This window comes from Cibotium barometz, chromosome 12 (assembly GCF_041138505.1).
Source record: "Cibotium barometz isolate CiBa-2024 chromosome 12, ASM4113850v1, whole genome shotgun sequence".
Lineage (NCBI taxonomy): Eukaryota > Viridiplantae > Streptophyta > Polypodiopsida > Cyatheales > Cibotiaceae > Cibotium > Cibotium barometz.
The window spans coordinates 44,702,784-44,719,689 of NC_141057.1; the positions used below are offsets into that span (position 1 = coordinate 44,702,784).

General features: G+C 46.1%; 1 protein-coding gene across 2 annotated transcripts in view; it reads left to right on the forward strand.

Moving 5' to 3' along the window:
- Nucleotides 1-2,029: 2,029 nt before the first annotated feature.
- The window catches only part of LOC147633466 (protein MODIFIED TRANSPORT TO THE VACUOLE 1-like), a 59,079-nt gene continuing 44,202 nt past the window's right edge, over nucleotides 2,030-16,906 (forward strand). For both annotated transcript variants that reach the window (XM_086806549.1, XM_086806548.1), the window contains exons 1-5: nucleotides 2,030-2,283; nucleotides 2,477-2,992; nucleotides 3,188-3,961; nucleotides 4,081-4,236; nucleotides 4,405-5,364. In XM_086806549.1, the coding sequence (XP_086662675.1) occupies nucleotides 2,786-2,992; nucleotides 3,188-3,961; nucleotides 4,081-4,236; nucleotides 4,405-5,364 (2,097 nt within the window). In that variant the 5' untranslated portion in view covers nucleotides 2,030-2,283; nucleotides 2,477-2,785. The remainder of the gene's footprint in view (nucleotides 2,284-2,476; nucleotides 2,993-3,187; nucleotides 3,962-4,080; nucleotides 4,237-4,404; nucleotides 5,365-16,906) is intronic.

Below are 16,906 nucleotides of genomic sequence, written 5' to 3' on the forward strand. Positions count from 1 at the left end.
ATATCCCGTTCCCAAAACTTTGTTAATATATTAATTTATTCTCATCAATTGTGTATCACTCTCTCTCTCTCTCTCTCTCTCTCTCTCTCTCTCTCACACACACACACACACACACACACACACACACACACCCTTCTCTCCCCTTTCTAGACACAAGCATGTATGTATGCATATGTGCATGCGTGCACACACACACCCCTCTCTTCCCTTTCTAGACATAAGCATGTATGTGTGCATATGTGCGCGCACGCACACACACCCTCTTCCCTTTCTAGACACAAGCATGTATGCATATGCATGCACGCGTGTGCACGTGCGCACACGCACAATCATTATTCTCTTTTTCACACATGTACACACCTCTTCCCTTTCTAAACACAAGCATGTATGTGTGCATATGTGCGTACCCACACACGTGCACACACACACATAATCATTATTCTCTTTTTTCAAAAATATATAAATCTTCTCTCTCTCAATCTCTCTCTAGACAAAGGCACAAGCTCACACACACATATAAAGACTACAAATAATGAGAGAGTAGTACCAAAATACATAGTCCTTGGTCCTCAAAGTTTCTAGAGAGTATGAATCTTTATGTAGAAGATAAAAAGTGAAAGAACATGCCTTGTTACACAATGTTACACAAGCTCACACACACATATAAAGACCACAAATAACGAGAGAGTAGTACCAAAATACATAGTCCTTGGTCCTCAAAGTTTCTAGAGAGTATGAATCTTTATGTAGAAGATAAAAAGTGAAAGAACATGCCTTGTTACACAATGTTATAAAAAGAATCGTCCTTTAGTGCATATTTTGTTGCTCAATTTTGGGGAAAAATAAGGTAAAAGATTTACTTGCCTTGAAAAGATCATTTGAGATTTAGTGATGAAATCACATGATGTGTAAGTTCTTTGAAGGAAAAACATGCCAAGGTAAAAACCTCTCCTTGTTTTGATCGGTTGGGGACAATGTTTAGTTATGAAATCACATGATGTGTAAGTTCTTAGAAGGGGAAATAGGCCAAGGTAAAAACCTCACCTTATTTTAATCGATTGGGGATAATATTCTATGCATGACCATGGAGCAATTTGGATAAAAAATTTCATGGGTTAAGGCGTTTTGGTCTATTTGTTATGGTGGTTATGTTGTGAAGTGAATGGATGGCTAGGATTTGCTTATTTTGGTTTTTTTTTCATATGAACTGAAAATTATTTGATAGCATAAAAAAAGAAGTTTGTAGATGTGTGTGAACTTTAACCATGAGTTATGTCTAGTTGGTGGGTTGAGTAAGCAATAGTGCATGCAATCAACCGTTTCTCTTTCTTGCTCTCTCACGTTAGGGATTTTTTTGTATTCTTTTCTTGCTATGGTTTCCAAGTGGTTCCTCCTCTTTGTGTCTTTTTTCTTTATTAGGTTTACCTCTTGCTCTCGTTGTGAGGCTACTCAGTTTGGCTATGGAGTCATTGTGGTCAGTTTTCACTTGCATGCAAGGGGTTGAGAGCATTTTGTAGAGGCTGAGGGCATGTGCTACATGCGGATGGGTCCATCCATGACTACTACTCAAATCAAGTACGCTTTCTTCGTTCCTTGTCATATATGTTTTTTTTTGAGGTATTTGCAATGATGATCCTTGCCATAGTGTTGTTATGCCTATGTGAGCACATTCTTTCAACACAATGGATTTTACGACTTGAGTGTATCTGTCAAACGATTAGGTTGTAGCAATGTGGGAAAGAGTTAAAGAAAAAAATGTTGGGTTTGTGTTTCATTTCACAAATTACTTGAAATCCCCTGTCCTCCATCACCATGGGTGGTGAGGATAAACCACACAATTCTTAGGGGAACAGTGAGTATGTAAAGATCCTAAAGCGACCATTCCCCAACATGAGTGGGGTTTGAACTCACGTTCACAGGAGGGCTATTGTCCCTGCTTGTAAAGTAAGATGGGTCAATAACTTCGTTAGGCCCTTTACACATTGCATCTAGGAAAAACAAAACTTTTCCTGGGCTCTTCCAAAAGTTAGGTGTGTCCCAAAATGTGGGCGTGGGAGATCTCTTCCAAAAGTTAGATGTGTCCCAAAATGCTCATGACAGCAAGTGACACAAATAACGACCAAGTTATTGACCAGTCTCTCCCTTCACGGTAAGAATATAGCACAAGGGGAAGATTGAAGCCCGTTTCGTTCTCATCAGATGGCTTTCCGACCGACTTCACAGTACAGAAAGCTTATCTCCATGGCGGACCTCTAATGGCCCAGGGCTTCCAAGTTTGAGCGGGTATGATCTCTTTCTTTCCTCTGTTCCCTCTCGAGACTGGATTATTCCCTCTCGAGACTGGATTAGGTGTTTCTTATCAGCAGTATCAGGGTTTCTGGTTGGGTTGCTGTTCAGAAGTTATAGGGCTTCTGATGAGCAGTACGAATTTAGATTCCCGGCGGTGGATTATTTGATACTTGCTGTGGATTTGCAGATCTGCGAACAGTAGGGTTTTTGATCAACTTTATTAGGGTATTGGATCAACATTGTTACGATTTCGGATCAACAATATTATTTTCCGTTCAACAGCATTAAGGCTTTCGATCAACATCAGTAACGCTTCACGATCAACAGTTTTAGGGGTCCTTACATGGGCTTTGATTAACTGTACCCCACCCAACAGTAGCAGCGAGGGTTTCTGCTCAACAGTAGAGGATAGGGTGGTGATCATTTGGCTTCTGCAGATCTAACATTGATCTGGTTAAGCTGTGCTATTCTCTCCATCTTCTAAAGCAGCAGAGAGATGGAGTCCAGTAAGCGAGCTGTGGAGGCTTACCGGAGGACCCGCCTCATTGATCACGTTGTAACAGATGATGACAAGGTGGCTCCTGTCTATCGCTTGGACGAGGTTTGTGATATGCTCCGGACTTCCTCGAGCGACATGGTCCGTGAGATGGTGGAGTATACTATGAAGCGTCTAGACAGCAAGAGTCCTCGGGTTAAGCAGAAGGTAACTGCCTTTTTGAAACAAAAGGCCTTTAGCCACATATGTCATCCTGCCATACAAACGGTTTGCATCGTGTTATTACGGCTCTCCCCTATTTCAACTATATGATTTTCTCTGCTATATTTCTAGTTTGTAGTTTGGTTCCCCTAAGTGCCTCCCATGCATCTTTTAAGTAAAGAAAATATTTGGACTTGGCAGACTCTCAGGATGATCAAATATGCTGTGGTGAAAGGTGGGACGGAGTTCAAACGTCAGATGCAGCGCCAATCAGCAGTGGTTCGTCAGCTTTTTGAATATAAGGGCCATCCTGATGCTTTGAGGGGTGATGCTCTTAACAAGGCAGTGCGAGACACTGCACACGAAGCAATAGCTGCCATTTTTGCCTCCGAGGAAAAGCTTCCCCAAACAGAAGAGGTTAACAAGCGTATCATGGGATTTGGAAGCACCAATTACGAGATGCCTGTAACTACAGATGGAAAGAAATCTTCAATAACGAATGTTGTGAGTGATGTTATAGAATTTGGGAGTGCTTCTATCAAGCAGGGCTTAACCATTATCAGTGGCTACTCAGGGGGGAACATTGGAAATATGAGAAATGATATTGGAAGCTACAAGGGTCCCAGCCTGCGGAAGTCCCTTACATCAGAAAGAGAGACATTTGACAGATTTGAACGAGATGAGAGAGGAGATGCAAGAGATTCTTCAGAGATCACTGGTGTAAATGCTAAGCCCTCTGCATACAATTCTCGGGTTTCTCAGCACGATGCCAGTATTACGAGGGCAGAAGCAGACAATGGCCGAGCGGGGGTGTCACTGGAAGAGAGACTTCTGGACACTATTACAGCTCCTGGAGGGATGCGCTTACAGCCTACGCGAGAAAGTCTGCAAAAATTCTTAGTGAATGTTGTGAAACTGGATCGAAAGAACCTTTGCCATGCATTGGAATCAAAGCTACATTCACATGCTTGGCAGGTATGTTGTCTAACCATGAGGACACTCCCAGCACTTTCAGTTCCATGGTCAAGGACAGTTATAAGTCTTGTTCTTGCTCTCATTCAAAGAACTATTGTTAATTTATAGTTCAATTACAGGTTCGATTCAAGGCTTTATGTGTTCTGGAGGCAATAGTGCGCCAGCATGACCATGATTTCTTTGGAGAAGTTATAGATTTTTTTGAAGAAGATGCAGGTGCTATCCATGATTGTCTTCAGTCGCCTCAGACATCTGTAAGGGATAAAGCTCTTAAGGTATGCCACCCGGTCCTAGGAGGTAGCTTGTGTTATATAAATAACAATACACTAGTTCTCAAAGAAGTCTTTGCCACGGTGGCTTTTTCTTATCAATGTGAGTATTCAAGGTTCTTTTAAAGCTAGCATTTCATGGAAGTTTAAGCCATTTTTTCTGTCAAAGGACAGATCCTTGATCATCTTGGAGCTTCTGTAAAGGATTCTTCTGAGAAGGAGTCAGAAGGGCCAGCAGATCCCAAGGATGTATCACAGCCTGTTGTGGTACATGACATGCCTGATCTAATTGACACCGGAGAGTCAGATTTGTTGGCTGATGAAAAGAGTGTGCCACACGTCTCAACTTCGACAACAGGGGATGTTAATTCGAGTTTATCTGCTACAACAGGTGATCTTCTAGGAGAAGGTTTGTGGGCTGGAGATGAAGAAGCCAGTGCTGGAACTGGTTCTGAGGATGTGTTTGCTGGACTATCTTTCCATACAGCAGACAGGGCAGTGGATGAGTCAACTGGGGACTTGTTCTCAGGTCTTTCTTTAGATAACAGGTCATCAGTTGAAGGAGGGTTTGACCTCTTACTCAATGGTTTGCATGATGAGAAAGATAAGCCCATGATTGTCAACCGACCTGCATCTTCTGATTGTGTGGCTGACATAATGGGGGATGTTTTTTTGAAAGATTCTGGGAATGGTGGTCCATTGTATGGACTTGTTGAAGATGGTGGTGCCTTTTCAAAGTCTTCATCTGTACAGGCTCCTCATCATGGCAATGCTATGTCATCTCAGATGTTTGGAAGTTTGTTAAATCCTCAAATGACACATCTGAATTCCTCTGTCATGCTTCCGATGGGAATGGTTGGAGGCTATCAAGCACCCATAATTATGTCACAAAACTTCGGGATGGGAGTACCTGGTAATGCCTTTTTCCAGCAACAGCTTTTAAGTGGAATGGCTGGACTACAGAGGCATAGTATGGGCATGAGTGTGATGAATGGAGGGAATCCTCAAGGAGCAACAGGATCTGGAAGAGTGCTCGGGGATGGCTTTGATTTTTCAGGAGATGCGACTTCAAAGTTTACAGCAGCAGCAGATTTTGCAAAGAAAGAAGATACGAAAGCTTTTGACTTCATCTCGGTATGACATCTAACAAATAAATTGAGTTTTTGACTCATTTTTTCTTAACTTCACATTTGTCTTAGTCTCTTGATAATCTTATGAGTTTGCACCTTGCATTTTGGTATGACAGCTTCTGCATATTGATTAGCTTAATGGTAGCTGTAACACGCGGTAAGGCCTCATATGTTGGGTGTGGCACATAGGGTTGGTGTTTCTGACATGCCAGTCGCCTAGAGCATGCTTAATGGTAGCTATAACATGCCTTAGATGTTGGGTGTGGCACATAGGGTTGGTGTTTCTGACGTGCCAGCGACGTAGAGTGTGGGCAAGAGTGTTGTCATTGGTATCAAAGCCTTGCTCCCTTCACTTCTGTGATTGGAAGACGGTCGAAAAATATATAGTTTTTCACTATTCTATAAGAGTTAAGGTTTTATGGCAAGCCATTCAGGCTCACATGTGGCAGGTGAGAGCTAAGCTGCAGGTCCTAGGCTGCGGAGGATCAAAGATCGAGAGAGAGAGAGAGAATATTGCACGACTTAATGATTTTACCCTCTCTTTGCCCTTGAAAGCATGGTTTCCTTTGCCAGAACGCAACAATTTATGCTCTAATTGCTTGGTGGCAAGAGCAGCAGCTATGTAGCCTTGTAAAGTAGCAGTGTGATGCGTATCAAAACCAGACTTGTGAAGGGTTGAAATCCAAACTTGAACTTCCTCTTCTCCTCAGGCTCACCGAGGAACAAAAATGGAGAGACCTCCAAATAGATCTTCCAGAATTTGTTCATATATGTCTACACAAACTCATTATCTTTTCTCTCTATCTTGTCCGAATTGCTCATGATCTTCTCCACAGCGTTGGGAGGCAAGAACTCCACCTCACAGGCAGCACCACAAGCAGCCCGGTACTCTGCCTCTATCGACGACAAGGCAAAAGATGACTGCCTCTTACTGCCCCATAAAACTGCACATGGGCCTGAAGTAGATCTCCTCGTGTCTGGATCTCCTCCCCAATCTGAGTCACTCCAACCGTGGAGTAGGACTCCATCCATCAATCCCCCTCCTGTGTAAAAGAGTCCATGATCCTTCGCATGCCGCAGAAACCACAAGATACGCAATCCTGCCTCCCAAAGAGTCATCTGCAAACACAAGTTAATCACAAGTTAATCGGCCTCATCAGGAAGCTCCCATCCAATCTGGTATCCATCAACCAAATCAATGAACCATTCTGCTTCCGAGTCAAAGAGGCACCACACTGCTCACAAGGATCAACACATGTTACGGTGGAAAGCCAAGTCCCGGAAACCTGCTGAAGACCACGCAAGGCCTTTTGAAACCTGTCAAACCCCCTCTCTGAATCCGGAACCACAAAGCCTGAAGAATGAGCAACAACCACCTCCTTCTGCAAGTAATCAACTGCCACTTGCCTGGCTTTCCAAGAGGTCCCCGTGGAAAGAACATCCTCATCTACATGAGTTTCTATATCCCGAATGCTAGGAGACATCAGAGCATAGGTCACTTGTAAAGTTTCCTCTAACTGACAAACACAAGAACTACCAACATCTGTATTGGAAAGTTGCTGCCAAGTGCTGTCATCAACTGGCAAGCTATCTACCATCTGGTCCGGGAAAGCCTGCACCTGCAGCGTATCCACACTTAAGTGGCCATTACCATACTGCCACTCATCACAAAACTGAGGACCTGGGAGAGAGAGTGTTGAAAGCTTGTAAACTCCATTCTCCACTCCGCCTTCCCACACTACCTGGCCTGTTGCCTTGTCTCGGAGAGCAACAAAATGCTCATCAAGTTCCACCTGTACGCTAGTCTTGCAAACCTGATGCACTGACAACAGATGAAAACCAAGTGACGGAACATATAACACCTGGGAGGAATGCTTCCCCCCTACTTCTCCGATGAAGCCTTCCCTTTGCCCGTGTTACGGCCTTTCGACCGTTGGCCAGTTAAGGCCTCCGAACCTTTGCCTTGTGGAGGGTTCGTGAATCGTTCCTCTTGGTCCAAGACCATGGGCACAAGCTCCTCCCATGTGATGGTGCTGAGCCTACCACTGGTAATCAAAGACGAGTAAAATGTTGAGTACTGAGAGGGCAAATGCGACAGCAACGTTATGGCCATGTCCCCTGACGATATCTCCTTCCCAGCTTGGAGAACTTCCTACTGAAGAGCCTGCAGCTTGTTAATATGCTCCCGCATCGTCGACGACTTTGCAGGGCTCATAACCTGCAGCTGTACTTCCAAGGAAATCCTCTTCATGGAAAAATGAAAAAAATATGGGGAAAAATACGGGGAGTGAGGAAAAATGAGAACACCACCCATAACAAAGGCCCTGGTGTCTCAGCAAAGACAGGAGATGACTTCTAACATGAGAAGCCAAATGCTGCCATATACCATTGGCGTACCACTGGCATTGACACGATCCCACAACTGTGCATGTGCCTCCCAGTCCTTTCGGGTTGACGGTAACTCCCCTTCCTCTACTTCTGGCCGTGGAACCCCAACAACAATGAAATTAGCAAGGTCGTAAGACTCCAGAACAGATTCCATCATAACCTTCCATATGCTGTAGTTGTTCCCGTCCAACCGACGGTCCATCGGGAACGTGGGGAGTGTAGGGATCTTCACATGCCTCTCAGCCATCTCTAACAAATCTACCATTGCGGGGATGTTATCTGAAAAAAGGTGGGTGGGTGGGAACAAAGAAGAACTTACACCTGCAAGTGGCTGTCTAGCAAATCAGCCCGCCATCCTCTTGCTTCTCCTCTTCCTGAACAGTCCTGAACAGTCCACCAATCAGCAACACAACAGTCGCCCTCTTGCTCACACAAATCCCAAGAACTATCAAGAGCCTAGGGCTCTGATACCATGTCATAATACGCAGCGGAGATGATGACCAAATCTGGGAACACGAGAGCAAACACAGTGCAGAAAAACAGCACAAGAGAAGGGGAGAGATAGAGGCGTGTAACTCTGCTCTATATACACAAAGAAGAACACACAGAAGATCCTGAATAATGATACAACAATGGCAAGGGGCTGTGGGGCCATTTTATATGGCCCCCAAGTAGCAGTCGGCCTGCTCTAAAGGCAGCCGACAGGGACAAATCTCCACGACCAGTTGGCCAGCAAACTTCAATAGGCCAGGTCTAAAAGAAGAGGTGTACAGTCGGCCAGAAGAGATGCGCCTGCGAGCTCATGACTGCCCCCCCAAGCCATGGAAAAATGGAAAAAATATGGGGAAAAATACAGGGAGTGAGGAAAAATGAGAACAACACCTACAAGGGCGGGCACACCCACAACAAAGGCCCTGGTGTCTCAGTAAAGACGAGATGACTTCTAACATCTTCCTCACCATAACCTTGAAGTACTCAGATCTGACAGCATGGAAGGCAATATGATCATGAAAAAAGAAGCAAGCCACTGCCGTATCAACATCCTCCTTTCTCTTGGGATTCCATTTCTAATTGTCATGTGCATAATGTGTATCTATCGTGTGCTACACGCACGCAAGACTAGTTTCGAGGCTTGGGGAAGCTTGGAACTAGGCAGGCTGATTGACGAGCTGAGTTAGGGAAATATTAACGGGTGGGCACCCAAGTATGGACGGGCAGGCGGCCAAGGGTGAACGCTCGATGACCGGCCAAGAGCCTATAAAAGGGTGGCCAAGGTTAGTTATTGGGATATAGAGAGTCTCACGAGTTTGTGAGAGCTCTATGGTCTTGGAGCCTAGATCTAGTGCAGACGTGCACTTGCTTTACGCAGCCGAGGCCGGCAGCAATCACGAGGCCCGCGAGGGCAGCTTCGTGGCGGTATGGGACGTCGCGAGGAGGAGATTGGTCGGTACGTCAATCTAGTTAGCTCAGCTCGTGGCTCGGTGGGGACACCAAGACTGTGGGCTTGCCCACGGCTGTCATGGTTGGGAGGTGAGTCAGGCCTGCACCCGCTTTGCTTGTTTGTTTGTTCGTTTGTTTGCAGGATTCGAGTTTCGAACCAAGATCGATCACGAGGGGATCCGTGGGGATTTGACAGTGGTATCAGAGCATACCTCGTGAGCGAGCAAGTCGGTAGGTAGAGAAGATGAGGTGGAAGAACGGTATGTGTTAAAAAAGCTTGCTGTTTTTGTAGATTTCAGAATAGTATGTGTTTTCCTTCATCAAAGAAACCCATGTTGATGGGAGGTGGTAGTCTAAGTGGGTCTTTTTGCTTGGCAAAGAAGAGGTCTGAATCGTTGTGCAGTTACATGTACTGTAGAGAGAGAAAAAAGAAAAAACAGCACGTCTGCTTTTGATGAACGCGCGAGAGAGAGAGAGAGACAGCGTGCGAGGCGAACACTGCATCGCTGGTCGTGAAGGGCTGCTGGTCGAGACGTGTTTCACGTTGGGCAAGCGTTGGCTTTTGGGTGTCTATGCTGGTGGTCAGGCTTGCAGCCGGCCAAGTATGCGCAAGCGCCCAAGGCTGGGTAGCCCGGCTAATAATTGCTCCAACTGAAGCACCGAGGGTTGAAGAACTAGGGGTAGCTGCTGGGGTCTGTGTGTGGGAGCTGTGCTCACCACGGAAGCTGTGGAGGCGGCGGTGGCCTTTGGAGGCTTCTTCGGACAATCCCGAGAAGTAAGTCCTTCTGTGTGACAAAAGAAACATCTACCCTCCTGCCTGTACTGAGAAAGCTCCACTTGCCACCTGTCTTGCCTGCCTCCGCTTTTTGGTCTGCAGTAAGCTTAGACGCATTGTTCGAGTTCTTGGAGCCAGAGGCTCCCGGGCCCTGTCCTGGGGAAGACCCCGTCTGGTTTTGGCTTTTGCCCCCCGAGGCGTTAGCCTTGGGAGAAGCCGGTTGGGAAGTCTTGGGCTTGCCACCATTGTGCTTCATTTCTGCACTCTGCGCAAGCGAGAGTGCGTCCTCAAAGGTGGCTGGCCTAAACATACGCACCTCCCATTGGATTTGCGTGTCTAGGCCATACAAAAACTGCCCTTTCTTGTCCGTATCAGATAAGCCTAATTGCAGACACAAGGTCGAAATTTTATTGGCAAACTGAAGGACTAGTTGCGCGTTCTGACGCGCTCCCCTGAACTCGTCTTCGAGTCGCTCAAGGTAGTGGGGCGGTAGAAACCGCTGCTTAAGGTCGCGGACGAACTCGTCCCACACATAAGCTGCCATACCTGCTCTGGTGTGGGCATGAGCCCACTGAGTCCACCAAGGAATGGCCTCACCTTCCAAGTACCAACTAGCTAAGATCACTTTGTCAATATCTGTTTTCCTAACTGCGGCAAAGTAAGCTTCAAATTGATGTAACCATGAATACAGAGTAGTGGGATCGAGTTTACCATTATACTTACTGAAATTCATTTTCTCGGGAAAATGATTTGAGGGCGCCGCCGGTGTCAATCTGGCGTCCAAAGCTCTGAGGTAACGCTCGTGTTCCACTCGTCGCATGGCGTCGTCTTCTCGTTGTCGAATCTCCAATGCCCGCATCTGCATCTCAAGCAAGGAGCTTGGCTGCGGCTGTGACCCCTCGAGAGGGTCCCTGTGACGAGGATCTGGTATCTGGGGTACGGAAGGAGAGGGAGGAGGAGATGGAAAACGCGACGCTGGAGAGCGAGAACGCTCCTCCAGAGCCAAAATCCGCGCCTTCTGCTCATCCAACTTGGTTGTCTGGTCTGCGCGCGATTGCTCGCATCATCTGCTGGAACATGTCTGTTACACTCAAGCCGGGTGCACTAGCTGGGCTGCCTGGTGCACTCTGGTCCCATGGTTCTGGTTCTCTCTCGTCGCCAAAGCTCGCCATAGCGGGAAAATGCAATTCCTTTCCGGAACGCAATGTGACCATCCACTATCTGTGTGGGAGACTTCCGGAGGCTTCCGGAGGCTAAAAACCAACCGTCCTTCGAGGGACAGGAGTCACTCCGAAAGGGGTAGTCCACCGGCGTCTAAAAACCAACCATACGAGCGAAAAAATTTTCTGGTTTTCTATGCTGAATCTTTGTCCTTGAAGTAGGCTCTGATACCACTGTAATATGCGGAAGCTTCGGAGAAGGATCGGTACTTCAAAACTCAGAAATCAGCACTCTTTTTGCGACGGAATTAACGCACAAACTGAAAGACGATGTGCAGAAAATAGAGAGAGAAGGGGGAGATGGAGAGGACACAGTATTGGGTCCCAATTACCCTCTGTAGGGCCCCCACCACGGATGGTGTATTTGCTTTATTAGAATGATGTAAATCTGAAAACAAATACAAAGTACTTGACCTTTTCTTGGCTGGAAAACCTGCCCTTGACCTTCAGTCCTTCACCCCTTTGCTTTAGCAAGTTCTTGGCTGTCCTGGCCCTTGTTTGCTTGGAGCACTTGGTGAATTATGAGATGGATTCATGGATTATGGGCTGGAGTATTTATACTCCACTTAGCATCCAGTCGGCTGGCTTCAGGAAGCTCCACGACTGGGTCTTTATTTAATAAAATGCCTTCACACTTTAATAAGTGCTGTCCAGCCTGCGCATGTATTCTGGGACAGCTCCTGGCTGCTGGGCATGCTGCGCAGAGGTGTGGGACTGCCCCTACACCTGGCCTGACCTGCTGGTTAGGGTTTCAAACCCTGTCGGCTGCCTGTACAGCAGCCCTAGAGCTGGCCGACAGCCCTTCCAGCCCATGCCTTGGCTGGTGGGCAAAGCTTGGGCCCTCCTGGCCCCTTGGGGGTGGTTCTACACCTCCCCCATGCCCATACTAAGAGTGCAAGTGCAATTCTTCGCACTGGGGTAGCCCTATGGGCTTGCCCCATCTCTACATGCAAAATTACATGCCTACAGAGGTTTGGCATCCAGTTGCAAACTAGATACACAGAACATCTGACATCATTCCAGAGGGAGACTCACAGCGCGGACTGGCACTGCTTCATGTGCAGGACAGTGCACACCTGACCTTGGACTCATGTGCAGGACAATGCACACCTGACCTCGGACGACTGAGATGGATCCCTGGCTGACTTGTCCCGGACTGGGCTCACATGGGACCAGTTCACCATCCCAGGTCCTGCACCTTCTGTACAGAAATGTCTACGTGGCATCCAAGTGCGGGATGCACGTGACAACTGATGTTTTATACCTCTACTCTCAAGAAAGGAATTCAACATGTGTGACATATATTCCCCCCCTCGGTCAGAACGGAGAGTCTTAACCTTGCATCCTGACTCTGTTTCAGCAAGTGCTACAAAGGCCAAAAATGCATCATATACTTGTGATTTCTGTGTCAAAGGATAGACCCAGCATATACGAGAGAAGTCATCAATAAATGTAGTAAAATAGAAGCAACCTCCTAATGACTTCGTCTGCATGGGACCACAAAGATCACTGTGTATAAGCTGCAACTTTGCAGTTGCTCGTGAGCCTGATCACGTGGGAAGGAAAACCTATGCATTTTTCCCAAAATACATCCTTCACAAATGTGATCTGGAGGCCTCTCCATGAGAGGTAGGTCTGTACACATGTTATGTCGCTGCATAAGCATAAGACTACCAAAATTTACATGCCCCATGCGAGCATGCCATAACTCCGCATCAACCATAGCTGGAGTAAGAGTGAATGCATTATAAGCAGACTGATCCACTGGCTGAAATGCATCCAACTGATAAAGTCCATGACATAATGTACCAGTAAGCATCAAGGTCAAAGCATTAGCTTTGTCTTTGACCATGCATTTGTCATCATCAAAGTGGACTTGCATACCACAATGTGCTAAAGAAGAAATGGACAACAAATTCTTCTTTATCCCTGGTACATATAAGGCATCTGTAAGGCGAAGAATAGAGCCATCAATGGCTGTGAGCTGAATCTCCCCAATGCCACGAACTGGATATGAAGCATTGTTGGCACACTGAACAGTTTTGCCAATAGGAGCAGGGCCTACATGACAAAACAAATCCCTGCGAGATGTGATATGCTTTGAAGCACCACTATCAAAATACCAAGTACATGCATGCTCTGTCATACTGAGTGCCTGTGAAGACCAAGAGGCATCATAGCTGCATGTATAGAAACAGTAATCCCTGTCCTCAACAAAAGAAGCAGTTTTTGGAGGAGCTTTAGAGGCATCATTTAGAGACATCCCAGATTCCTTTGCCTTCTCTTTGGCAATCCTCTTTCTACACTCTGTGATGTAGTGACCTGGCTTCTTACAGTAATGGCATTTGCCCTTCTTCTTGGGCTGTCCATCACCTTTCTTGGTATCCTGAGATGAACCACCATCACCTGAATTCTGATTTGAACTCTGGCTGAGATTTGCCTTTCCCCTTTTGACCTGTAGTAAATGCTTGTTCAGCACTTGTGTTCATATTCATATTCTTCCTCATTTGCTCTTCTTGTAGCAAGAGAGCAACAAGTTCCTGATACTTGAGGGGTTCAACAGCATTCCTCATGCTGAGGTTCAAAGAGGTATGAAAAGCCAAGTAAGATCTTGGCAAAGAGTGCAAGATGGTGGACACAAGCTGTGTCTCAGGAATAATCTCATCCACATTGATGAGTTGCTCTCTTAAATCCTGCAGCTTGTTTAAGTGGCTAGACATATCATCTCCTTCATGCATTTTCTGATTTTCGAGCTCTCTTTTAAAAAACGAGATCCGAGCCTCATTACGAGCAGCATACATCTGCTCCAAAGTCACCCATGCATTCTGTGAAGAGCCAGTTGAACGAATATGAGGTATAATAGACCTCTGTACTGACAATGCAATGAGTGACAAGGCTTGTGCATCTCTGGCATCCCATGTCTTCTGAGCATTTGTTCTTTGAACAGGCAATGGCTGACCTGGAGCCTGTACCTGTTGTCCTCGTCCACGAGCACCCCCTTGGGAAGGAGTCTCTAGTGCTAATGGATCTGGACGTGGTTTATCACCACTAACAAAATCCCAAAGACCTTTTGCCACGAACACATTTTTCAGCATAAACTCCACAAGGAGTAGTTCGTGCCGTCCAATTTGTCTTCCTTAGACAAATATGTGAATACATCACTCTGCTGTTGATTTGCCATTATGCCAATGCACAATGTTGTACCTGTGTATCAAAAAACCCTATAGCAAGAACCCTGAAAGCAACTGTACTCCACTGAATACAGTTAACCCAAATATGCCTGCACTCTCAATCCTCTGAATGTGCAACACAATGCACCATTGACTGAGTAGAGCAGCAAAAATGGCTTACACAGTGCCAAAATGCCCAAAAATTGCCCAAAGTTACTGCACCCAAAACCTTGCAAGAAACCTGTAGAGTTTTCTTTGCAAGAAAGTCTGCCTGTATCTGCCAGAAGATTTTCACAGAGAAAATAAAAATGCCCAAAATTCAAAATATGTAATGCTTACCACTACTGTACTGAGCAGTTTATGGTATTTGTAATGAACTGTTGGGGTAAAGGCATTATGCCCACCCTTATAGTGTGTACAAGCCCATAAGTTATAGTACATAGTACACCTAGTACTTTTAATGTACTAAGTGCACTATGTGTACTAGTGCAAATATACATGTGTGATAGGGGAGTCACACACTCATATCTTGAGTTGACTTATCCCCACATGTCTCTCTCTCTCTCTCTCTCTCCCTTCTCTCTGTGTATGTCTCCCACGTGAAACCCTAATTCTCCATTCAACTGGTATAAGAGCAGGCTGTGTTTTAGGGTTTCAAGATTCCTCTAATTTGAGAGTGCGTTCCCATGTTGCTACACCTTTTTTTTTTCGAGTTTTCTTGGGTTCTGCAGAGCGCAGCAGGCAGGAGATCAATTAGAAATGCGACATCAACTCTGTAGCCTTAGAAGGGGCTACTTTACATTTTGAGTTATCGCAGGCAGGCGCCCTCAGCACGCCTCGTTTCCGTTGTTTGCCAGATTTCATGACAGGTCACGTGCATAGCGGAGCGCTTCTCTACCAGGCAATCTTCGAAAGCCTCGGACTGAGAAAAGAGCACGTGGCAAAGGTCAGGTGGAGCGCGTTGTGAAGCTCCCTTCAGTAGGAGTCGGGCGCCGTGCTGCAGTTTCGCGCGCAGCTAGAGGAGTCGGGCGCCGTGCGTCGCCGACCTCGATAGCGCAACTCGTCACCCGACGTCTTCTGCGCCCGTGGAGGTCCTGTCGCCCACTAGGAGAGCTACGCGTGTCACAGCTTGCGGTCGTCTACTGTGTTGCACACCACGACGAGAGCTACGCATGTCACAGCTTGCGGTCGTCTACTGTGTTGCACACAACGAGGAGAGCTACGCACCAATACCTGTTCCGCCTGTTCCGCCTGGAGAAGAAGCGACCAGGCATACGACCAGAGCTCCTCAGCTATCGCTTATCTGCACAATTTTTTTGCAGCAGCATCAGCACGAACCCCCCTTTTCTGCAATCAAGAATTTCAGAGGTACATGCTTCAATTTTTTTTTGGGATTTGCAATTGAGCAGGTACAATCATCAATTGAGCAGGTACAGGTGCCAAATTGCTCAAATTTTGAGCAAAATTGGCAAAATTGGGTGACATTGGTCACATTCAGGATCAATTTGCAGGAAATTGGATGTCAAAATTTGGGGCTTTTGATGTAATTGTGCAATTGGGCATTCATACATGCTGTATGATGTGAGCAATCTCACATTCGGGCCTAAATTGCAGTGCAGATCAAAGGGCTTTTGTGCCGATTGGGTTGATTTGCATGCAGGCACTCGCATTTGATGCTTTGGGCAATGTGTTGATGCCTGTCAAGCACTCGATGTACCATGTATGATCAGAAATTGATCTTAAATCAAGGGGCTTTTCAAGATTTTATGCTTGTTGAGCTTGGCAAAGCAGCAGGCAAGACTTTTATGCCTTGAATCCTCAGAAATCCACTTGCAGTCAAGGGGCTTTTGCCCAATTTCTGTTCGGGACTGTTGTATGCAGTGGTGGGGACTGTATAAGTCTGATTTTCACTCATTTGGACAGCCAGGAGAGCATTTATTGTTGCTGTACTTGTTGGTACAGATTTGGTACAACTTTGTACAAGTTTTGGCATGGCTGTACATTGATTTGAGTGAGGAAAAGGCTCATTTTCAGTTGCTGTACTTGCCGGTACAGGTTTGGTACATCATTGGTGAGCACTTAGTACTGTTGTACAGTACTTTGGAAGGGAAACAGAGCACATCTAAGGTGCTGTCCTAAATCTGCAGCAACCAGATTTTGGTGATTTAATCACATACAGTGGGAGTAGAGTTGCATTTGTGCTTCCGTAGTGGGAGATAAACTTTGGGAGAACAACTGTGAGCACTTTGTGTGCTTTTGGTGCAGTGTTTGCACATCTTGCAGGGAGTCAGGCATTGACTGTGACACGTTGCATATAGCTATGGCAACCACAGGTGAGAGCTCTTCATTGCTTCACATCAAGAAGCTTGAAGGCTCACATAATTATGACATTTGGCAAACCCAGTGCTATAATGTGTTGCTCCAGAAGAAGCAACACAAGCCCATCAAAGAAAGGGGTGTAATGCCCGCTTCTCTTACTGCTGAAGAATGGGAAGATATGGATGAGCTGGCAAGATCTACTATCATGTTGTCTGTGTCACTCTTTACTTTTCA